The following is a 25,179-nucleotide window of genomic DNA, read 5'->3' on the forward strand; positions in this document are numbered from 1 at the left end:
GAAATGGTAAAATTACTAAGCTGTTAATAAACAGCTAATGATATAATAGTATTTAGTCACTTTTTATAAATTATCCCTTCAAAACTTATCTAATAATTTTCAAAAAGAGCTTTATTGCCATTTACTAAAACAGAGTTGTCTATCTACTCATGCCCCAACTTACAAAATGATGTTCCATGGTCAAGATCAAGCTCAAAGTTCTCCCCATTGAAGAAGCACTTCCCAATTTCCAGTAGAGTGAACTGCTCTCTTCATCTACCTTTCCACAGTAAACTCCATGTACTTCTGTTTAACACAGTTTATTCTGCTTTGATTATAGGTTATTTCTTACATATCCCTCTCCATAGCTGGTGTGGCTAGGACTGTCATCCCCCATACCTCCCCAGCCCTAGCAGAGCTTTACACACAACATTTGTGAAACATTTTTTTCTTAATAGCAATTTGAATTAAGGTATACTCTAAGAAGGCCAAGCTGATTCAACTAATTGCTTTTTAAGTGGTATCAGTACTTTTATCCAAGATTTCTAAGCTTAAATATATAAAATACATAAAGACATTTTATTTGGTGTATATTAAATATATAAGATTTTAATATTTATAAGTATTTATTACATAGCAATATATTATATTTAATATATCATGTCAAAGACCGAGAATTAATCCTTAAAATATAAGTTCAAAGAGACAAATGTCAAGTGTCTGGATCCTAATAGTCTTAGATACCAGTTACATGCAGGTAAGAAAAATCACTTCATAGTTAATTTGTATCACCAGCAGCTATTTAAAACACCTCCACTACAAGGTAACAGTACCACCATAAATTAAATATACAGGAATGCTATCTGTATTTCAAAAGTGAAAGCATTATTGTCATGGGAAAAAAGTAATCACAGATGATGTGATCATAGCGGCCCAACTGGAAATGTTCTAAGCATAGAAGCCTGGAAAAGTAGTGTCCACAGAAGTGAGGGCTAATTATGTAAGAAATAGAAGTTATCCTCTTAGTGAGAAACTAACAAAAAGTGTCCAACAGAGACAAGCTTTGGTCAAGCCAAAACCACCGGAGAGAAATATATTTAGTAATGTCAATGCTAAGGTGAAAGAAACACTTTAAATGCATACATCCACAACCAGTTACTGAAACTTCCACTCTTGTGTTCAAAGAAGCCAAAGTGTTTCGGTGCTGAAAAACAAACTTTCAAAAGCTGCTACTGTTTTCATGCTAACTTGCTAGTCTCAAACAATTCAAAACACCTAATTCCTAGTCTCTAAAAAAAAAAACTAAAACAATAGCACCTCATTAAAAAAACAAAAAGAAAAAATTCAAACCTTTCTATCAAGACTACAATCCCAAGTTTGATTCAAAGACTATAGACCTGACATTGCTGTACTAAATTAAATGGGTTTTAAAATGCTACATTTCATTAAACTTAAGACACCAGCTGAAAACATACCATTGGAATAGTTTTTATTGTCTCTTCTCCCTTACCAGTCCCCCCAGTGCCCCCCTACCCAAAAGCAGAATGGGTAAGTCCCATAATGGGTAAATATTTCTCAAAGATGTTCCCTTCTTCTCCCTCCTCACTGCCAAATGACCTCCATCAACTCTCACTAAAACAATTATATTAACTTCCTAACTAGTTTCCCTGTCTTAAGTCCTTCTTCCCTTTCCCATCCTCTGTCCTCAACAGCTACTTCATGATAGAAGACATTAATTCAATCATATCACAAACCAACTTAAACATTTTCATGGTTCCCCAGTGTCTATACAATGTCCAACCCTTAATATGAAATTCAGACCTAATATTTACACACCTTTTTCTACGAGCACAAAGAGCAGGATTTATATCTCAACAATATGATTTCCTTATATACAGCAAATATTCCAAAAATAATAATGAAAATATCATTTGATTTTCAGAGCTGAAATTCAGAAAAAAAATCATCCTGATGGGCTAGAGTAGCACCACTGAGACAGCAGGTAACAGAATGAATCAGGAGCCTCGCAAGGGCCTTCTTTATATGCTTAACCTTTAGAGTATAACATGTTCTTAATAAATGTTTGCTGAATGTGGGAATTTTCTGAGCCAAAACTCAAGATTCATACTTCAGCAATTTCAAATTTACACAGGAAATAACTGGACCAAATATTTGAAGTTGGGAATATAAAATCTCAGACTTGAAGGTAGCATAGGGGCATGACTGGAGGAACCTGGGCATAACATGTAAAAACCAAACTGGTGCCAGGACCGCGTCTCCTCGCTGGCCTAGATCCTGACTGTTTTAAAGTAGACAAGGAAAGCAAGGTTAATTTGCAATAGGCAATTTTAGCCGACAAGTCACAGGTAAAAAATAAGCTGAAAATAAATGTTTAAGACAATTTAGAATCATACAACTGATGTGTTTCCAATGCATTTTTCTCAAAATATACATGTTCATTAATGGCAATTAGCACAGATAATTAATCTACATGTAACAACAATTAAAAATAATTCTCTCAAATGCTACCTTAAAAGTTAAACCAAAAACCTTACATACTGATTTACAAAAGTCAGTGCACTGGGGTCACTGGAATACAATCTTAATACTTTCCTATCAGAAACCTCAAGAGGGCTTACATGCTGTATCTTATATTTGATTATATCATAACAACCTGTTTTCTTTAACTATTGGACTCGCTACGTGTTATCCGGTGTCCAGTGCCTAAGAGCTCGTTAATTACCTAAACTATATCTCCATAGGTCTTGTTAATTACCCGTCTCCTGTCTCAGAGGACCTTGTTAATAACTTGTACAGTCTCTCTAAAGAGGTCCTAACAACACATTAAAATTAAAGATGCTTTTCTTTTAGCACCTGTCAAGTGCTGTAAATTGAGAAATTTTCACATCAGTTTATTAGCCTACAGTAGTTTTTGTGAATTTTTTTGGCCTGTTTTCTTCTCTCTCAGAATCTTGCTATATCTCAATCTCTCTCTCAAGAAAAAAAAAAAAAAAAAAAAAAAAAACAGCAAAGTTTGTCTTTTTTGTTACAGAGCTTTTTTTGTTTTCAATTTTGAAGACTATAAATATCAATTTGCATTAGTGAGTTAGCACAAGGATGGCATGGCTGGTATCCGCAAATTAACCCACTGGGAGATGCACCAATTAATGAGAGCTATTATAATGAGCATTAGGATGACAAAGGGTAAAAAAGTTTCAAGTAGTATCTGGGGAGTTAAATATAAAAGTTCTAGTTAGTGTTAAGGGAACTAATCACGTTGCATACTTCGTGTTCATAGTCATTGTTTCATTGGATACATTCTGTAAATCTCTGGGCACTAATGGATTAATGGGTCTAAAAATCATCTCAAAAGTTTTTGTCTTCTGTCTCATAAATGAAGGCACAAATTTTCAAGTGTGTAAAAGATTTATAGCCTACCATGAATAACAGGCAAATTATCTTTAATACTAGACAAATATGAACAAAAAGTAAACATTGCTATTAAAACAAATCCTTTGCATGTTAAGGTTTATGATGCCAACGACTGAACTTTAAACTTATTCAGGAAAAAAAAGTCCATTGGGACATTATAAAAATGAAGGTTTAAAAACTATCAATAGGCTCTTTTTCTTTAGGATCATTTATTTACTATACTTTTTAAAAATCAAAATGTAAATTCTACAGTAAACAGTCTTTGACTTTTAATGAACATGTTATACAATTTCATAAAAATGGCTACATGCTTATAAGCTTATGGTGATTTGAAAATTAGAAAGACATTTAAATATACATTCTAGGTAACCAATTTTTTTGTACCTCCTAAGGAAGGTATGACACAAGCACAGACAGGAGTTGACTCATTAAGGAAGGAAAGAAGGAAGAGAGGGGGAGAATCAGGTAGACCCGACCTCAGAAGTGGAAGGCACACTGCCATGAAAAATCACTAAAACATTACAAGTCTGGATCTTAGATACTATTTCTGTACCATCCTAAAAAATAACTATTTGGTGTGAGATCATCTGCTAAAAAGGAGGCAGGCTCTTCCACCAAACATTAAAAATGGAAATACATGCTTTGGAAAATCAATTAATACTAGAAATAATATTATAGAACATACCATTTAGTTATCCAAGAGTAGTTAAGAATTTGCTACATGGCATTCACAACTACCACAGTACAGCAGAAAATAATGGAATGAAAGCATGTTCTTTCTATGAGTCACAAATAGAAGGTCAGTCCCCAAACAAAATTCTCTGGTAAAAATATCTCCCATTAAATTATTACTCTCAGAACAGCTGCCCCCCTAACATCAAACAACAGAAACTCATCACACAGAGTAGTAGGCTTACACTGATTTTTTTAAAAAAATTCAGAATAAGACATACATAAGCAATTTTCTCTAACAGAGAGAAAATCTTACTCTCTCAATCTTATTCTCTCAAGCAGAATTCCCTTCAGTAGGTGGAGTTCTGTGGTCCTGAACTTTTTCAAGGAACTTACACCTCCTTCAAAGAATACACATCATGGAATTTCTCCTCAATTTACCATGGGTAGCATATAAATAGAAGCATATTTTTAAGTGTCATTCATCACTATTGACTCTCAGGTTTTACCTCAATCCTGAGAAACAATTCATCCATAGATGCTATAAATATTTAATAGACTTTTCTGCCTGGTCTTCAATGCTCACTATAATTTAGGGTGCGTGTGTGTGCATTATGTGCGTGCGTGCGTGTGTGTGTGTTTAACCTATTCAGCCATATCTTTTACTCCTTTCCACCATATCTCTGTTTTAGCCAAGCTAACTTCCTTACTGTACCCTCTACCTTAGTTAGGGACCTGCAACCAGAGCTAATATGACTAAGTTGTCTAATTTCAGTACGCATTTGCCAGCACAACTCCTGATCTCCACTCACAATGAATACTTACTGAAAGCTTAGGAAATAAAGTAGTCCCATCCCCTTATCTGTGGTTTTGCTTTCCACGGTTTCAATTAACCACCATAGTCCAAAAATATTAAATGGAAAATTCCAGAAATAATTCCTAAGTTTTAATTTGCGTGTCCTTCTGAGTAGCCTCATGAAATGGTAGGCCATCTGATTCTGTACTGCCTGGGATGTGAATCATCCCTTTGTTCAGTCCCTTTGTTCAGTGTACCCACACTGTCTACACTGCCTGCCCTTTAATTACTTAGTAGCCATCTCGGCTATCAGGTTGCCTATTGCAGTATTACAGTGCTTGTGTTTGAGTAGCCCTTATTTTACTTAATAATGGCCCCACTGTGCAAGAGGAGTGATGCTGGCATATTGTTGTAATTGTTCTATTTCATTATTATTGTTACTCTCTTACTATGCCTAATTTATGAATTAAACTTTATCATAGGTATATATGTATAGAAAAAAAAACATAGGATATATAGGGTTCGGAACTGTGCCTGGTTTCAGAAATCCACTGGGGTTCTTGGAACGTATCCCATAGATTAGGGGGACCACTGTAGGTGATATAATATAGGTCAGCAATTTTTAAACCTGATAGTCAATGGGAAGTTATTAAAATGTTGATTTTCATTTCAGGGCCCACTCACTAAAGATTCTAATTCAGTCAGAGGGGAGGCCCAACAAATTGTAGCTAAAAAAAAAATAATATCCAGGAGCCCTTGATGATCAGCACTGAGGTCATGCACAAATCTAGGTGCTGTGGTGCACCCAAGAAAGAAGATTCTGCACAACTGTTATGAAGCTTACACAGCTTAATATAAGACCTAGTATAATAAACATTGTATAGTAATTACTTCTATATCAGCAGAAATCCAAAGGGAAACACGAGGTTATTACTCAAAAAAGAACACTCAGAGATGAGTTGAGAGTGCACCCCACAATTGAGCCCAGGAATGCAGACGGCATGGCTTACAAGGACCTCAGTGTAGAGACATGGCAGTAAGGAAATTAACTTACCTAGAACAGGTTGGTGAGGAACAGTAAAATAAAACTTGGAAGGTTAAGAAAAGCCTAAAATACAACAAGCCTTAGAACGTTAGAAAGAGGAGTTTGGATTTGGTGTTGCAAACCAGTGGTTCTTAAACTTTTTTGACTAGGGCTTTCTTAAACACAACAAAAGGTAGTATAGCCCATGTGCCCTCCTCAGTAGGATAAATAATGCTAAGTGCTGTAATAAACATATATATATATAAATCTCAGTAACTTATATCCTGTGAATTTATCATTTGGACAAGGGCCACTTGGCTACTCCTCGTCAGGTGGGCCTTCCACTTGCATGCAGAGACCCAGGCTGCTCCTACTTACAGCTCTGCCCATCTCAAAGATCCTCTCCATTCAGCTACTGCAGGGGTCGGCAAAGTATTTCTGTAAAGCCCAAACAATAAATAGTTTTAGCTTTGTGGGCCATATGGTCTCTGTCACAACTACTCAACGCTACCACTGTACACAATAATGACCATAATGCGGCTGTGTTTGAACAAAATTTTACAAAAACTGGCAGCAAGCCAGATTTGGCCTCCAAGCTTAGTTTGCCAATCCCTGGTCTGGGATATGGAGGAAGAGGCAAAATGGAGGATTGTGTTAAGAGTGTTAAGAGGACACTCCATGGGCCAGACCCGAAAGTGGTATACATCTCTTCCATGAACTCTTAAATAAGCCAGAACTTGCTATGTCCTAGTTAAAAAAAAAAAGAAAAGAAATGAACAAATTTGGCTTGGTGAAGACACACACCCATCATTTCCACTTTTAAGTGAAAAATAGCCTGGTGGTAACATTATTTACAATTTATTATTTGTGATATTATTTATAATATATTAAAAGATAATTCGTTGTGAACAAATTAAAAATGGTATAACAAACATTCAGGCATATTTGTTTTTGGCAAATGATATGCTGCAGATAAAAAGGATTACTTCGCAAATTGTGGGATAAACCACATGATAAATTAGTTGACAATTTATTTGATAAAGCATGAAAAAAATTAGTTGATACTGATGATGCTAAACAACCTGTGACTTACAATTAAAAAACAAGACTAGTAGCAATTTTAAAATACAAACAGCTTAGTACCAGTAATAAACTGAGAAAACATTCTCCTGAAGATTACGAGAACTCCAACTCTACTTACTGTATATGTGTCGTAGGAGTTTTGCAGCATGCCAGCGTTGGACAGCATCCCGACTTCTTAGTAGCAAGCTGATTTGGCATCAATGGCACACACAATATTGTAAGCTCACTAAACCCAATTCAGCTTCCTTCTGGGTATACAGCTAAGTCACAGTTCTTCACAGGGTGCAGTGAGGCTGGGGCACGGGTGAGCTCTGGCCAATGGGACATATGTGGAAGTAATGCATACTGCACTAGGCCTGGCACACAGAAATGACCCTCCTTTGATCCTCTCTCTCCTCCTGCGCTGCACTGATCTTGGAGGCCATGTGTTAAATAGTGGCATCACAAGAAGGAAGAAGCCTGCTTCCTGAGAGACTGTGCAGAGTCGGATGAATGCATAGAGCAAAGCACTCACTTTTCCTATCACCATCCCAGTGAACTCCTTTGTGACAACAGTGGGCAATAAACTTTTGCTATGATAAGCCACTGATACCTGTGGTTATTACAGCTGACAACCTACCATAATACGCAGTTCTTAATAGGCTCCAGAAATGTGTTATTTAGATTGAATATTAAATTTTAGTAATCCTTTAGAACTTAGATTTTTAACAATGTTTAGTTGTACATAAAAATGCATACATATGGCTTTATGGATCTGTTTTCAGTCTATTAGAAAGATCTTCACAGCCCACGCAAGCAGGGCTGGAAGTAGGAGGCTAACCGAATGAGAGTAGCATTTCAGGAAACTGCTATACTGTGTGCATTAGGAAACTGGTTTGCTACACTGTGTGCATTAAGAAACTGGTCTGCTATACTGCTTGCGTTTATTCAAAATATCTAATACCTACTACCTACCAAGCATCACGCTGGAGACTAAGGGCAAAAAGAGGAATGAAATGCAGACCCTGCTATCAAACTCTTCATGGTAGTGGGCAAGAAAAGTGAGACTAAGCTATTAGTGAACAATGCCATGCCCACAGAAGACAAGACTTACGTAAGAAAATGCTGCAGCACAGGGAACAACTACCCCTCCCTACAAGAACAGGAAACGCTTCAAAGAAATAGGGGCTTGTAAGAGACTGCAAATTAGTAACTTTGGGGAAAAGTGTTTCAAAGAGCCCTGCTCTTTGCTGAAGTAACCCAAGATAATGCCTAATTTCCTCTATCAGTTTTATGTAAAACTATGGGACCTATTCCAAGGACAGAATCAAAATGTGGTATTTTTTCTGGTTTCCAAAGTGCTTTCTTCAGGCGGACTTTACTTAACATTAAGGAATAAAAAGTCTAACTTCTAAAAAAAAGTGTGCCTTAGTACATTTTAAAATTTTGGGCATAAAGAAAATTCTCCAGTTTTAATCATATACATTATTCAACCAGAGGGTAACAATATGGTTCCTAGGTACCAGCAATCACAAGTGAGCCAGTTCGCTCACCAAGAAGAAAATGCAGTTCCATGGCTATGTATTTTACCCTTAACCTTGTTCAGCATTCTCACAAACACTGGCCACAAGAGTCCAGGAAACTGTAAATAGGTCTATTTAGCACTCCTGAAAAAAATTCACAGCACGTGTCTTAATGATGTGAGTCCATAGCTCCAAAAGTGCATTCGGTTAGGATGTTAATGTGAGAAATTTAAAATGTCCCAGATAGCTGAGGGTTGATAGTGGGAGGAAAAATAGAAATATACTGTTACATAAAGACAACGCTACCTTGGCAATATCCTCCCAAATTCCACTCAAGATAAAGCTGCTTGCCAAAAGTGTGAACTGCACACTCTTCTTGGGTCTATTTATATTCAATTCTTCTTTTTTATAAGATTAACTAGAACTACCCCTTTACTGCAAATGTTTTACATTTACCACACGGATGGTTTGTGATGCAAAAAGAATAACTTCCTAGGAATCCACAAATGTTCTGCCCTCATATCTGGCATCTCATAAATATGAAGAAGAGAAAGTCATAAAATGAAAAACAACTTTTTTTTTTTACATGCTTGCAATCATTTCATACATCACAAAACAGCTCTAATTTTGCTAGAAACAGCCAATAATAATAAAGTAACTGAAAACAAAGCCTAGATGTGTCAAAATGCCACAGGCACTTTTAAAACTGTAACAGCCCACATAAACAGCTCAAATACAGGGCAATTAAAGATTTGCGAATACTCAATAAGCTTTTTTTTTCCATATGCACCCATAATGTAAAAACATTATTTTCCTACCATTTTCCATTTTCTTGCTTTTCTTTTGACTCTAAAATTAGCTAAATTGCCCCATCTCCAAGTTATCTCGGACAGTTGTTTCCAACAACCTTCTGTAAAAAAAAGTTTAGTAAAGGGGGAAAGAAGCAAATATATTTCTATTTACCCATATAAGATTTAATGTAATATGTGAAGTACAGTATGTAAAATACAAAAATATTTTTGAATGGCATATCAAAACTATAAACTCTTCAATAAAATATTGATACCATACGATAAAAATGTTATTTTTCTGGAGAATGGTTTATAAACAAAACAGAATACTCTTTTAAACCATGGCAAATATCCATTTATAGGTAAAAGAAAACAAAAAAGTACACTTCACTTTGAAAACTTTAAATGCAAATTTTTAAAATATCATGGAAGATACATAAGAGAGGTGAGAGGGCATGGCCTAAAAGCGTGATTGATTGTTAATACTCTATTTGTTGTTTCTAGTGGGACAAAACAAAGCACTGTTTTTTAAGTAAAATATAACATGACAATACATCAAACATAATTGTAGTCACCATTTATGGATTCCCTATTTGGGGCCTGGCTTTGTATTATGTATTTTCATTTACCCTCACTGAATCCTATCAAGTGGGATTATTTTCCTTGTTGCAAAGATGGAGATACTGAGGTTTATGGAGGTCATAGCACTTCTAAGCCAGTATTCCCATTCAGGTCTGTACACTCTATATTATTGTCTTGAAGAAAATCTTCTATTACATAGTAAACACTCTAGCATGCTCTTCCAAGATAATTACAGTCATCTCTCAGTATCTGAGAGAGATTAGTTCCAGGATTCCAAGGATACCAAAATCCAGGGATATTCAAGTCCCCTATACAAAATGGTACAGTATTTGCACATATACGCAACCTCCCATATATTTTAAATTATCTCTAGATTACTTATAATACCTAATACAATGTAAATTTATGTAAACAGTTGTTACACTGTACTGTTTTTTAAATCTGCATTATTTTTTCATTACTATATTATTTCTTATTTATTTTTTAAATATTTTCACACCATGGTTGATTAAATCCAAAAATGCAGAACCTGCAAATATAGGGGGCCAACTATACATAAGATGGGAATCAATTTATCTTTTCTTTGCTTGAGGTTTCCTTAATCAGCTATTTCATCGTTTACTTCTGTAAAATCCATAACCATATTTAAATTTATTCCTTAGCATACCTACATTTATATCTATATATGTAGATATAAATTTATATAGATATAGATTTAAATTTAGATATATAGATAAAATTTAGATATACTAAGGAGTAAGAAAAGCACCATTATACATATAACTGAAAACTCAAAGTTGGAAAGTCCAATCTTTCTCATGAGTGATTATTTCTGACTATAAATCATCATATAGATCCCTTGGGTGTACCTACAGAACCCATGAGGGTTACTGAATTCCAATAACAAGCATTCTCATATAAAAACCACTTCTAAATAGCCATTTAATAAAGATAATTAACATCTATTAGGACAGCCATTAATACTGAAGCTGGTATTTTTTAAAGAATAGCACATGGGCTGCTGTTGGTCCTTTCCAGGTAGCCCATGAACGAATCCCTAGAAACGTTATCACCTAAATTTCTGGCTTGAACTAACACCCACTGGCAATTCACTCTCGCCATGTCTCATCACAAGCCGTGTTGTTTTCTCTCTGTTTTGGTGAATTTCTGGCTCACGTAAGTGGAAGTAGACCAGGATAGAGAGTAAGAGTCTTTTATCTTCTTAAGATTAAAAAGTGCAGTTCCAAAAATACATGCAACATTGCCTGGCTCTATAATTTAATTATAGAAATAAAAATGTTTTTCAAATAAAATAAAATGACTTGAAAATATTCTAGTATTTAAAAGAAATATTTGATACTTCCAAGATTTTCCCAAATAGTAGAACTTCCCCCATATTAAGCTTACCTTGAAGATGGCATTATATTTGAAGCCCTGAATTTTGCTGTAAATGGATTGGTTGACTCATAATCAAAATAGTCCTGGCGATTTTCACTAAATGCATTAGGTGATTTCAAGTCACAAGGGCTATCAGATCCCCCATTGTTAAGTTTATCAGATCTTCTGCTATCTTTTTTCCCAGTCACTCTTTCAAACAGGCTAACTTTCTCCCTTTTCTCTCTTTTATTTTCTTTTCTTATTTCAATTGGTTTTGAAAATAAATTCATGCTGCTGTCCCATGTTTCGCTGCTTTCTTCAAATGGATTTTTCTTCCTTGGCAGTGTTGCAAATTTTTGGGGTAATGAAGCAGTCACATTTGTAAATGGGTCATTTTGTCTTCCGAAACACAATTCACCTTCATCCACAATGCTGTCAGGTTGGTTCATTTTAGAAGTATCAAAGCTTAATGTTCTTCTGTGTGGAGATTTGAGACTTCCTACAAACAATTTTGTAGTTAGTACATAATCAGTGACACATTACATCACACTATTTGACACAGTCTGTGTGCATTCTGCTGCTTTTAGAATGAGAGCAATTAGCCACTTAAATGTATTAACCTTCAAAAAATCAAGGAAACAATCTTAAAATGCTAAGGTGTAGCAGTCTGAAGCATAGAGGCTGATAACAACTAGCATATTGCTAGACCATTAGTAATGTATTCAGCTCACAATCATATAAACTACGATGTCAAAACTAGAGGTTCTGGTTGGCACGATAATGTTAAAAATTCTCAGAGACTTTTTCATTAGCATTAAATTTACTTTCTTACTTCTGAACACAAAAGTTTTCTTCTAGGGACTTTATGATGAAATGGAACATTCATTTATGCTCAGGGTTTTGAGATAGTAGAAACAGCAGTAAAACAGGCAGCCAGGCCATAAAAGGAAACTGGCACTCATTTTATTATCATCTAATAATATAAATACAAATGCAGACAAGCTCTGCCTTCAAGGAACTTACCAATTTGAGGTATAGTAGGTACTCAATATTTGATGAATGACAAAATTTGGAAAATACTACAAAGCAACTGCTATTTTGATTTACTAAATTTAGAAATTAAACTTTAAAAACTAAAAGGGTAGTTCAGACCAATGAGGACACAAGAATGCGGCACTTACCACTTTCTGGAACTGTTCCAAAGGAATCTAACTGGTGTCCAAGAAGATGTGTTTGACCTATGGTGCCAGCCTTCAGTTTCTCAGAAGACATATGGGACCCAGATAAATCGGACATTGAATGCGCTGACGAGAGTCGCTGAGGACCCAAAAGAAAAGGCTTTTTTGGTTTGGATTTCATCTGTATTTCACCACTTGAAAATTCACTATTGGCGTCGGGCATGTGAGTACTTGGAATGATTGCAGAAGACGTATCAGAAAATGTTCCATCATTTTTTCTACCCTTCATCTTATCTTTTAACTTTGCAAAAGGAGATCTGGTTTTGTCCTTCATTGATAAGTCAAACATACTTGCGGTCATATTGTTCCTCATAAACTGAATATTGACCTTTATCTCACCCCTGTTTTTGATTCGTTTTCCTTGTTTGGATTCTAATCTAAACCACCTTAAAGAGAAGAAAAAAAAATTGGCTGTAACACATAATAGAGAGGGGATACTGAGTTCTGTTACATACAAATAGCCTTTTAGGTAAAGTAACTATACATCAAGGCAACCTAAGCTCTGAATAAGAATCTGTCAGCCACAGTATTTCGGGCTTTACTTATTGTTTAGTTTAAAAAACTGATCATTGTCTCTGTGATGTAACATATACTAAAGGAATGAATAGGTCTTTGGCAAGTTTGAAAATGTTTTTAGATAATCTTTTCTTTTGTGATTTGAAAATCACTCATCAAAAATTCTTATCAATGCTAGAAGTTTTCCATATGGGATTAAGTGTTGCTCATGGCCTAAGGATATATTTTTTTTAACATTAAAAGACATTGAGGCAGAGACTTTGAAAGAATTCACCAATACAAATTATTTTTGAGCATTATAAAATGAATACTGATGACATTTTAATACAATAATAAATATCTGGCCCCATCCCAAAATATTACTTATGTAAAAGTAGCAAAAGAATTTTGTTAACATTGGAGATCATTGCATATAGCTTGCTAATCATTAAAACAGCATATGATGTCATTTAGATTGATATAAAATGAATCAAAGCCTATTCCTGAATAAAATATGCAAAAAATAAGTAAAATGCAAGAAGTGACAAAAAATAAATCTTGTGAAGTTTTCAAAAGCAAAAAAAAACCTAAAATGCTTCCTGTTTGAATCTATTTGCTTCATTTTACTATTGCTACTGTGACAATACCAAATAAAAATTATTTTGTAAATGAAGCCAAATCTTATGTTTTAGTCCCTTCAATGTATGGCACTATCTGTATTTAAATGATATACAAGAACCAATATTTTGGTTTTATAGTATTTTTATCCATGAGAAATTCTCCAGTTGTCCATGTCACAAGTGGTCATTCCATGGGAAAACAGCCAAAAAAAACTACAAAATCAAGCCTGAAAGAGTTTCTACAATGTTTTCACGTAACTTAGCAATGAGGCATAATATCCATTCCTGCACACAGGTTATTATTTAAATATAGTTCTAATCGAGTGTAACAAATTTTCTTAGCTACAAAGGAACTCTGATCTAATTTTACATTAGTTCTTTCTCTCATTGTTACCAACCGGATATGCCAGAAGAAGATTACATTTACTGTATATCAAGTTGAAATACTGGCACATGATATAAATACTAGCTACATCTTTGCACGTAACATGGAAGAAAAATATTTTCTTGATTAACTAAATTGGAGCAATTCAATCAATTCAGATATAGTTGCATCAAAACTAGCCATTTCTTAGAATATCAATATTTTAAAATACCATTAGCCTGAGACCTTAAACAGAGAAACTCACTTATGTAAGGCAAATGGTAAAATCTGAAGAAACAGGGGCTAGATATAAGAAATGACAGCAATTTCTGTGAAATAGACAACCTTAAATAACATACAATTGAGCACTCAAAAAGCCTGGAAATGAAGCAGATTATACACCCAGTTAACTCAAAGTTTTGGAAAACAGAGCTATTTTCAATAGGGAAAGAAACGCATCTGACGAATAGTATCTCAGAAATACTCTGTAGTACCTCAGGCTTTATAGAATGTAGGTGAATATACTTTGCGAAAAATGTACCAAAAATTTGCAAACAAAAACGAGCATGTATGTAACAAATCAAAGCAAATATGAGTAAAAAAAAAAATCAATTACCCCCAAAATGGAAGGGGGTGGGGGTAGTGGAAATTCACAGACTTTTAGAGATAAGACCAATAAATCATCTACTTTAACATCTTTATTTCATAGATGAGGAAATTGAGGCACAAGGAATGATATGTAACTTCCCAATGTCAGATTAAAGTCAATAAAGAAAAAAATCTAAAGTTGATGAATAACATCTGCAGGAAAATACAAGCTTTCTTATTTGATGAACCACATATGTTAATAAGGTTAACCACATGGCTGGCACATACTGCAGGACACTGTATTTAATAAGGAGACATGAGAGCTGAAGAGAAAGACAATGCAAATTTTCTACTGCTAGAGTATAAGCTCCTGGAAGGCAGTCTGCCTTGCATTAAATGTTTATTCAATTTTTATTTCTAGAACTATATTCTTACAAGTAAGCTACAACTGTGTGTGTGTGTATGTGTTTACATTGTCTTGTTTTTTAGTAGGGAACTGTAAAGACCTATGTAAACCTGAATAAAGCAAATCAGTATTTGACTACTAACTGTAAATACACTATAATGTCCATTCCCCATCCCCCAAAAAAACTGCAAAGAACTTTTACAAATATACTCATTGAAAATGTAGCAATGACAAATAACTTTAGTTGCTTTGTTTTGAAAATGATATAATAGGGAAGTCTTAATGAGATCTTCAAGAATCATTTCGGAGATAGCATTTGTTTTTCCAGTTTTCAGAAAGATAAAACGAAGACACAGCATTTGGAGCTTACTGGATTAGCTGACTTTTTTCACCTCTGGAGTACTGGATTTAAACTGTACATGGCCTCTGTTCAATTTTTAGTGGGCACAGGTCCATGTTCAAAAACCAGCACACATGTGGGAACTATTCCCAAGCAATTGGTGCTGTGTGGTCAGAAATGGGACAAAATTGGCAGTAAGGGTGCCAGAGGCCAGGACACAGGTGCAACGCTGAGACACACACACGTCCTAAAATCTGCATATGTTTGAGTCACATCTAACTCTAGAGACTCTGGTTGTTATTACTTTTCATGAGCATTAAAAAAAAAGTCAACATCACCTATTTCTATTGTAAAAAATCAATGGATATTACACAACAGCATCAACGATTTTAACATTCTATTACTAAACATTGTATTATTTCTTTAAATCTCATGCCAGAACCAATGCAGACATCCTCTAAAGGAGGAGATACAGAAGTTCTCTTCCCAGGCCCGCTCAAAGGGTTCTGGCTCAGACCCTTTTTCCCCATTCCTTAAGAGAGAAAAAAGACATTTATTTTCAAGGTAAGAAAATAAGTAAAGTAATAATTTTAGTTGTCATACTTCTTTAACTATCATGACACAACTGGAAGACAAGCTGTAAATATATGTCTTCAGTGTCAAAATGTAAAAAGTGTCACACCCAGCGGTTTTATAGGATTTCTAAGTCAGCTGGTAGTCCTCATCACTCGAAACAGTTTTCTAAAAAGCACTTGGGAATATGCTGACAAAGTTTAGCAATGGGCAGAATATTAAATATCTTTCTTGCAATATACCAGCAGCTCAAGTCTGTCTCTTACTGGGCCACAGGTACAGCTGTGCTAGAAAAGGAAGCTATTAAATATATTAAAAAACTAGAAATATTACCAATAAAGATACCTCATCAAATACATGGTCCCCATTTATCCACAAATAAAATCTTAAGGGTTTAACAACATATGAAAATCACTTTGAATGCAATAACATCACAAACCCTGTTGATAACATTTAAAAGCATTTTACCCCTAAAGTTCTAATCAATTTTATATAATAGCCAGTAGAGAATTTCTATAAGGAGAGACCACAATATTAGAGTATTACTCATACCAAATGTATTGTAACTGTGATGTTGCCCAGGACTAGGAGTAAAACAAGAAGAAACTGTAAAAGGTTATTTCATCCTCAGACTCCTTGGGTTCACATTTGGGCCTACTTTCACTAGGAAAATTTATGTTTCAGAGAAGGCCTGAAATACATGATCCATGAATATTAAAGTACGATAAATGAAGTGAGGAGTTTGAAGGTGCAATATACGTAATAGTTTACATTCAAAACACGTTAAATATTTACTAAGTGTCACCCAAAATTGGCAATATGAAACAGATTATTTGGTAATTATCCATTTTTCACTTTCAATTTAATAAAGAATCCCTCGGAGGAAACTGAATGCCACTCTTTAGGTATCAAATAATTTTATTATTCAAATCATTGATATATATTAAACTTTACACTTAAAAACTTTTTCTCTCCTTCTAAAATATTTTCATCTCAATTAAATGGTACCATTTTTCCTCCTGCATTCCTATATTTCTGGTCTCTCTACACTTTTACTCCACATATATTAAATCTTAGGTTAAGACCTGATTTAAAATGAAACAAAAAAACTCCAATCAAGAGAAGCCTGAGAGTAGAAATGTACAGAAAAGAACAAGAGAGAGTCGTTTTAAAATGTAAATAATTAACATAAACTTCAAGAAAACTATCGTTATAAGAAAGTTTTTTAAAGAGTAAATAAATTCAGTTATAACTGAACAAAACATCAACACTATTTTGGAAATGGAAAGTCCTCTTAGAAGTTCAACCAGTATTTTTCTCCCACTAATTTCATTAATATAATGTCCTTTTAAGTTTATGGAAGGGGTGCGTATACCTATCTCTAAAAACATATTTTTTTTCCATTTAAGACACAATATCCTAGTGTTAATTTATATTATGGTTTTTTTAATTAAAATATATCTAACTCAAGCTCAAAAGTCATACTGAAAAGACCACTGAAGATGTCATCAAATCATTTCATCACAAAAATTTATCATTCTCTCCATCCTACAGCATTTAATATGGTCTAAACACAATAGCTTTGGAAAACCAATTCTGAATACAATAACTCTGATGTAATTGCAAATTCAAAGGAAAATGTTAGTGCATTCGAAGTTGAGGATGTTTGTACACACTTTTAAAACTTCTTTTTTTTCTAACAGGTATAGACTCCCATCAAGGCGCACTGACCCTGAAAAATGGCTGAGCTAAAATAAAGGCTGTGTTTATAACGTTGAAATGAAATACTGAGTTATAAATCTGGTAATTTATCTTTTGACAGCTACAAAGTGCGACACATCAACATTACGTTGCCAGATTTAATTTCTCATCTTCCATTTCATTGATAATTGCAAGGTTTAAAATCCATAGCAATTTATATGAAGTTCTAGTTGGTCAATACTGTGATCCAGTCCTCTTATACTGAAACAATGTTAACTTACTTAAAATCCACCGCAAAATATTCAATTATTTGACAGATGTTTAACAGAAAGAATAAGGGATCATTAATGATTCCATTTAAAAAAATTTCATCACGAGCGCTACTTTTACTTCAGATTCATGCAAATATGGTGCTTAAAACTGGATCATATTTCAATCCAAAAACCAACGCCCAAGTATACGGATAATTTCCAAGAACAGAAAAACCATAAATAAGACATAAACTCCCCCAAATTCAAAATAAATTACATAACTTACTCTGTTTTCCTTCTTTGTTTGTCCTCAAAGATGTCATTGAGATTGATTGCCACCTGCCCTAAAAATTTATCCAGACCCACCAGGGACCTGTGCATAACTATAAGGAAAAGAATGTATTTCTCTGGACTTCCCTGCATTAGCAATCCAGGTAGCTCGAAAGAGGCCTCCTCCTTCCAAACTGGCTCAAGGGTTTTCTCAGCTACAGAGGTGGAGTACTTTTCCTTGCCCAGCTGAATTATAGTGTATGTGTCATTGGTACCACTTTTGCCTTTTGGCTTCAGATCTTTGGCTTGGAGCACTGTGACCTGCACGTGGGTTGGAAACCACTTTTGGGCTTGCTCGGACAGCATCATCCTGTCCTGCTTTTCTGCACCCGAGTTCACAAGCACAGGCAGTGCCCCTCCCGGAGGGAGAGCCTAATTCCTTAATCACTGCATCCTAAGGACACTTAACGGAGACAGGCAGGCTCAGGGCTCCCCGACTTCCCTATGGCTGATGTCAAAACGCCTCGCGGGGGCAGCCCAGGGGCACGGCCGCTCCGGGGGTCCCCTTTCGTCTGGAGAAACACAGAGGCCCACCATCACCTGGCCGCGCCGTGCAGGCCTCTGCGCGGACCCCTGCTCCTGTCTCCACCTTCCCCAGGCCTGCGGGCACGTGAGGCCTGGCCACCCGGACCCAGGCGGAGGGCTGCGGGGGTGAAGGGAGCCCCCCGCCCCAATTCTGCACCCCTGGTCTCCCGCCTGCCTCCTTGCGGCCGAGCAGCCTCCGCTGCCTCCGCGCCTCCCGCCCGCCCAGCGTTCTTCCGCAGGCCCAGCCCGGCCCGGCTCCTCCTCCCGACCCCGGTAATACGAACCGCCGGCGGCTAACGCGGCCTCGCTCCCTCTCGCAAACCTCTCCCTCCCCCTCCTCCCCCTTGCCTCAGCTCCTCCTCTCGGGCGGGAGCAGGTAGCCAGGGGTGGAGTGGAGGAGGGCGGGGGACGCGGCCGCCCCGGCGCCGGCGGGACGCGGGGCGGGCCGCGGGCTGCAGGACGGCGGGCGCTTGGTTCGGCCTGGCCCGGCCGGCGGCTCCTAACACCCGGCTTGCGGCTGCGGCGGCACTTCCGGGTTGGCCTTCTCCATGTTGGTCTCGGGAACGTGAAGGGGCGGGGCCTCGAGGTCAGGGGTCAGCACCTCCCTGGTTGCCGTGGCGACTGGAGGCGCGCGACGCGGGCGCAATGGCGGGGACTCGGGGCTTGATGCTGCTTGGGCCTGGCCCAGTGGCGGGTCCTAGGACGTGGGTACCTGCAGAGGCCAGCAGGTGAGCCCTGGGGAGGGCTGGGGACCGCTCGTGAGAGGAGGTCATCAAAGACCCGGAGACGCCCCTAACTACGGCGTCTTTGAGGGCAGGGAATCTGTTTTCGCTGTGTCCTGGATGCCCAGTGCCCGGCACGAGCAGGTCCATAAATGGTGTTGGAACGAATCAGGCCTCTTCACTGACCGAAAGGAAACTTTTCTCCAATCTCCTATCCACCCTTCTCTTTCTGAAAAGTCCGTAAATTGACTGAAAATGACATCCCCCACCCAGACGAAGGGCGATAGGGAAGCAAATAGTTTTCCAAAACTAACACAGGGAGTAGAGATGTAGGTAGGCACTGAGCTGGCATCAGAAGACCTGGTTCCGGCCGCGCCTCTGCCGCTATCAGTGTGTGTGACCTTGGCCAAGTCATTTCACCTTCATGAGCCTCAGTGTTTTCACGAGTAAAAAAGCCAGTTCTACCTCATGTCTAAGACTCCATTACGACTCTATGGGCTCAGCGTCAAAAGGACCCACGTGGGGACTCACACTGTGGTAGACTGTGCAGATCATGTGGAGACCATGCCCCAAACATGGGTTTCGAGTTTTAGGAGATAATACATGTGCCTTTCCTAGCACAATACGGCGCATAAATCTCCTTTTGCCCCTCTATTTCTCAATTGGAAGAGACGCTTACGTACTAGCCCTATTGCCATTAATTCTGTTCGTGTCTTGCCTTCCCAAGGAAATTCTAAGTTTTGGGACTGCCTTGTCTATCATGCAGTCCCTTCATAGTGGCTAGCATGCAGCAGACAATTTATTGAATTACTTAATGCCTTTTTTCCCTTTACAAGACTAATTTTGAGAGTGAAACAATATGATACATGTAAATGCACGCTTTTTAACTTAAATGGTCATAAACATGTAAAGTATCGTGTTTATTATTTTCAAGCAAGGTTTAAAACTTCTCATTCAAGGCAGAATTTTTCATCCCTGGGAGACAGTGTATGAAAAGGCCATGTGTGGAAAACAGAACAAAATCATCATACTGCGAATATAGCATCTGGATCCCAGAGTGCACAGTTGTCAACTTTAAAGAGAAATATTCTTAGGGATTTTTAAACAGTACGTTGGAAGAGTCAATGGTGGAATTTCACCAGGATCTCTAAGGAGAAATAATTTGACACCTGAAACTTACAAAAACCAAATAAACATCATGAAATCAAATTTAATTAAGTTTAGAGTTCTTATACATTTTTAAAAGTCTTCATGTCTCTATTAAAGGTTGTAATTAAACAATAGAAAATTAATTATAATAGTGGATGTGTATTTCTGAAGAGCTTAAATTGTTTGGTAAGCTTTATTAATGATTATAAACTTGTTTACAAATATAATTTCACTCATCTCTGAAATATAGCCATCTCTAGGGTAGAAGTTGGCAGCAGTAGTTCACAGCAACGCAATAACATACTCCAACAGAATGCGGAGAATACTCTAAAGGCAAGAGCTGAACAATTGGAATTACTAACCTCTCTTTCTGTAGCACCTAAATTTCTTTTGCGTTTTCCCAACACCTGGCTAGAGCCAAAATTGTTTAGTTTTACTGGTGAAATCAGAAATTATGACTTAAAATTTTTTAAGCCAGAATAATAAAATAACATATTTTTGCCCCCGGGAAAAGCAAATAAACAAACAAACCAAATGAGCTAAATAGAATCTGGGATTGCATTATAATAAGGAAATGACTTCCTATAGAATGTTTTCCTTTTTTGATTATATTAGGAGAATAAAAACATGACAGTGGAGTCAAAGATATGGTTGGCTTATAGTGAAAAATAATGGCAATTACATAAGATCTGGGATCAAAGTGCTTCTCCCAAAATGTTTATTGTTTTACAGTTTTAAAAATTATTTTTACTAATTCTAAGATATACATGGACAACAATTTAAAAAGGAAAGGATTGCGTGTGTAAGGACAGCATACCAGAATTGAAGAGAGTCACTTTTTAAAAAATTATCCTATGACTAATGATACATCCGGAAATGTTTGGTACAATTCCAAAATCAAAGTCTTGGGAAAATAATATATTTTAGAAGGAAAATGCTGAACATTCTAATTTTAAACTGTTACAATGCCTACAGCAATGAATAAGAATGCTTTGACCAGAAAGTTAAAATAGTCAATATTTATTCCCCAGGAGTAGAGGATTTCACAGATGAAAATATTTACTACATGTTGCCCCTTTGAGTCCCATAAGGAGACTTATTCCAGACATTGGGGGAGATTTTCCCTTTGGACAAAGGCATCTCTAAAATCACATCTTGCAAATCTGTTGCAGAACAATGATAATGCTCTCATGTTTAAATAGCCCACCGGGTCAAGGGTGTTAATGCTCCCATGTACATTATGTAATGGATATTAATTATTTTCCAGATGGAGATTCAGAAACATAAGGACAACAAGAAACTTCCCCAAGGTATCATTACAGTCTTTAGACTTCAGACACACACCACACCTCAAATGTATACACAACTGAAATGTACGTAAAATTCATATATATGTACATATGACAAAGCCCCAGAGTTATATTGGAGATACATAGATAGATGATAGATAGATAGATAGATAGATAGATAGATAGATAGATAGATCAATCTCCGCATAACCGGTTGAAAAGTGAAAGAGTATTTGGCAAATTGACTTGAAATTGTTATGGCAATGAACTGGCATTTGGGGATTTTTGGTGATTGTTTTGTTTTGTTTTCATCGCTGGACTGATCAATTTCTCTTCTGGGATTGGGCAGTGTGTGGATACATTTTGTGATGCCCAAGAAGTAACATGGTATGTAGTGTAAAGAGCTCTAGTCAGCAGCCTGGGTCTTAATCCCAGGGCTGCCTATTGCTAGCTACTCTTTAGGGAAGTCATTTTTCTTCTTTGGGCCATCTTGTAAAATGAGACTTTTATAGCAGCCACCAAAGGATCCTCTAACATTTAAAGATGCTACATAGTATATCCACAACGCAAAGAAGCAAATTGCATTATAATTATCTAACTGAATTTGATCAATATACTAAAGCAGATTTCCTTTTTATGTAACATATTAATAAAGAATTCTCTAATTCAGGAGAAAAAAATTATTTTTCAAGATGTCCTGAGAGCTCTGTCTCCCAAATGAAGGTAATTAATGATCACAGAAAGCAAGTAAATATAAGTTTTATTAATAGGCTCTGCATGAGGCAATTGACACCAACAGCTCAAGATTTGGAAGAAATTACATGTATGTGCAAGTGGTTTTGAGCAGCCTTGAACTTTTTAATTGTAGTAATAAACATAACTTCTATCTGTAGTATTTGTAGCTTTTTTGAACTGTGAAAATATGCTGAGATTGGTAAGAATTTACGGAGCAAAATACACATTTGCATATAAGAAGATTTTGTATGGGAACATCTTTTGATTTCCTTTTCATAGTATCATAGTATTCTGTTGTATAATTTTTATTCCTACAACAAAATGCATATTAATGCATAGAACACGAATTGATTTACTTTAACTGGTATATGGCATTGGGTGAGATGAATAAGCCCCATTTGATCTTTTCTCCTTCCAAAGGACATTTAAGTTATTTCCACTTTTTCAATTATCATAAACAATGCGGCATAAACATCTATATGTGTCTCCTATGCACATATGCAGGGATTTTTTTTGATAATTGACGATGAAATTATTGGGAGTTTGTGAATGAGAGTATGGAACACCCATGGGCCTGAGTATTAGACTTGAATTCTAATCCTGGTTCTACAAACTAAGGAGTTATAGACCTGGCAAGCCATATTCTGTCTGTGCCTCAGGGACCCCTTCCAAATCCAGAATTCTCAAATTCCTTTTATTATATTTACTGAGAAGCAGAGATTATTGCTATTGGAAGAGGATTTTGTGACTACTTTGGTATTTGTCTTCAAATTTCAATTGTCTCATCATCATGAGTCTTTTGGAAATCTTCCAGAGCATCGCTGCTTCTACAGATTTAGGTGCGGGTTAGTAAGGGCTGAAGAATTTTGATTATTCCTGCAAGCAATGATGAGCAGAGTTATATAAACTTATCATATTTGTACTCTGTAAACATCTGCTAAATTTTTTATGTTCAGTTAAAATCCAAGACAGGGATATTTTTTAAACAAAGAATAGCAGATTCAAATTATAGTATTTAGGATAGCCTGGAATCCATAAAATTTCTGGGATAATATTTCTGGAAATACATTCATTTAGAGAGCATTAAACTGGTGGGCGGCTGGCAAAAACATTTGGTGGTGGTGGTTTTTTCCTACATGTGAGATCTAGTGTTCTCTGCCTTTCTACTTATTTGATCTATGTTAAAAAAAGTAAAGGACTTTTGTTGTGTTTTGTTTCATTTGTTATATTTTGTGTGTTTGATACAAAGCCTGGGGGAAAATGACATTTTGAGGGATAGATCCAACTCTTCTTGTTCCAGGGCCAGATTTTAAACATTTCTCCTAAAGCAGCTTTCAACTGACCTGAACAATATTTTAGTCCATCTGGATATCTGATCATAAAAGCACTTTGGGCTTAGAACTGTGTGCTTATCTTTTACACATTCTGGGTTAGGTCACCTTCAGTGCACCTATAGGTTGTAATATAGGGAAGAACTGTTGCCAGTATGTATTATAATCATTTTCTGGTTATTGGAATGATCATGGCTGATCTGCATAGCCAAAACTGAGCATGAGATGTTGCTTAGCAATGTATACCTAAAGGAGATACCTCCTTTCAGGAATTATGTAGTATAGTGGACAGAAATCTTCTGGCTTAAACTAATGTTGTATATGACCTTGAGCAACTTAAAGTCCTCTTCCAGAAAACAGTGAATTTTACATTTCTTCTCTCTCCAAACTTGGATCTTGGGTTATCCAGAGTGGCTTCCCGGTAAATTCAAATCAATGAGAAACTGCATTTTACTGTTTTTTTTAAATCAAGTTTATGCAAGATGAGAAGGTATATGGATTGTGCAATTTATGCCTATAACTGTGTTCTTTTAACACAGGAAAATTCAGGAAGTTTTTCAAAGAACCCTATTCCGAGTAAGAAGTGTGTTGCATGAATTTCTAAGGTAGGTTTTGCCCAGATCACCTTTATAATTTCGATGGTCTTCATTTTCCTTTCTGTCTACACTTGGAAATTGGAAAAAAAAAAATGGAGCAAGCTAGCTTTGTAAAAGTGAAGTCTTCTGAATTAGGCACCTCAGGAATTAAGGGCTTGTAACGCTTTCTGAAACAAGATTTGCTGCAAAGTTCCTTGGATGGAGACACTGAACACTGTTGAGTATTCACCCTGTGGTAGATTTTTGTCCCCGGGCACTAATAACAGTGTGACCTTGGGCAAATTGTGTAAACCTTCCAAATTTAGGTTTCCTCATCTGCAAAGTGGGTTGTTGGGAAGATTAAATAGGGGAATCAGGTAAAAGTGCAGAGAGGGCCTGATACATAGGAAGTACTCAAAAGGTGCTTGTTGCTGTTGGCTTGATGATGTGTCCCTTTTTTTCCAAGTACTTACTTTCCTCCTATCTGAAGGCAAAGGCTACACAGCAGTTGGTCTGGACTGTTCCTCACCAAATAATTAAGGATCCTGAGCTGAGGCAGATGCCCCTGTAACCCAGCAATGGAGACCCTGAGTTATTTTTGTTTCAAGCCAAACTCAATGTTATTGGACACTCTTTTTCTAAACAAAAGTAACATAGAATAAGCCCTTAATAGTATTTCAAACCTTCTTTTAAAATTCAATAATGACTT

General features: G+C 36.5%; 2 protein-coding genes across 19 annotated transcripts in view; one reads left to right on the forward strand and one right to left on the reverse strand.

Annotated features, from left to right (window-relative positions):
* The window catches only part of RAB11FIP2 (RAB11 family interacting protein 2), a 42,059-nt gene extending 22,823 nt beyond the window's left edge, over positions 1 to 19,236 (reverse strand). The window contains exons 1-5 of one of the 10 annotated variants that reach the window (XM_054522943.2): positions 18,101 to 18,898; positions 12,420 to 12,862; positions 11,269 to 11,737; positions 9,307 to 9,398; positions 2 to 7,297 (exon numbers count right to left, since the gene is read on the reverse strand). In XM_054522943.2, the coding sequence (XP_054378918.1) occupies positions 9,344 to 9,398; positions 11,269 to 11,737; positions 12,420 to 12,862; positions 18,101 to 18,453 (1,320 nt within the window). In that variant the 5' untranslated portion in view covers positions 18,454 to 18,898 and the 3' untranslated portion in view covers positions 2 to 7,297; positions 9,307 to 9,343. Of the gene's footprint in view, positions 9,399 to 11,268; positions 11,738 to 12,419; positions 12,863 to 18,100 lie in introns of all 10 variants that reach the window. The other 9 variants (XR_008510652.2, XM_054522944.2, XR_008510651.2 and 6 more) reach the window with 9 other exon arrangements.
* Positions 19,024 to 25,179, forward strand: part of LOC100449428 (protein CASC2) — a 162,750-nt gene continuing 156,594 nt past the window's right edge. For 5 of the 9 annotated variants that reach the window (XR_010141629.1, XR_008510660.2, XR_008510657.2 and 2 more), the window contains exons 1-3: positions 19,024 to 19,397; positions 21,808 to 21,850; positions 24,435 to 24,500. The gene's annotated coding sequence lies outside the window, so the exon portion shown is untranslated. The remainder of the gene's footprint in view (positions 19,398 to 21,807; positions 21,851 to 24,434; positions 24,501 to 25,179) is intronic. The other 4 variants (XR_008510658.2, XR_008510653.2, XR_008510656.2 and 1 more) reach the window with 3 other exon arrangements.

Source organism: Pongo abelii, chromosome 8 (genome assembly GCF_028885655.2).
Source record: "Pongo abelii isolate AG06213 chromosome 8, NHGRI_mPonAbe1-v2.0_pri, whole genome shotgun sequence".
Lineage (NCBI taxonomy): Eukaryota > Metazoa > Chordata > Mammalia > Primates > Hominidae > Pongo > Pongo abelii.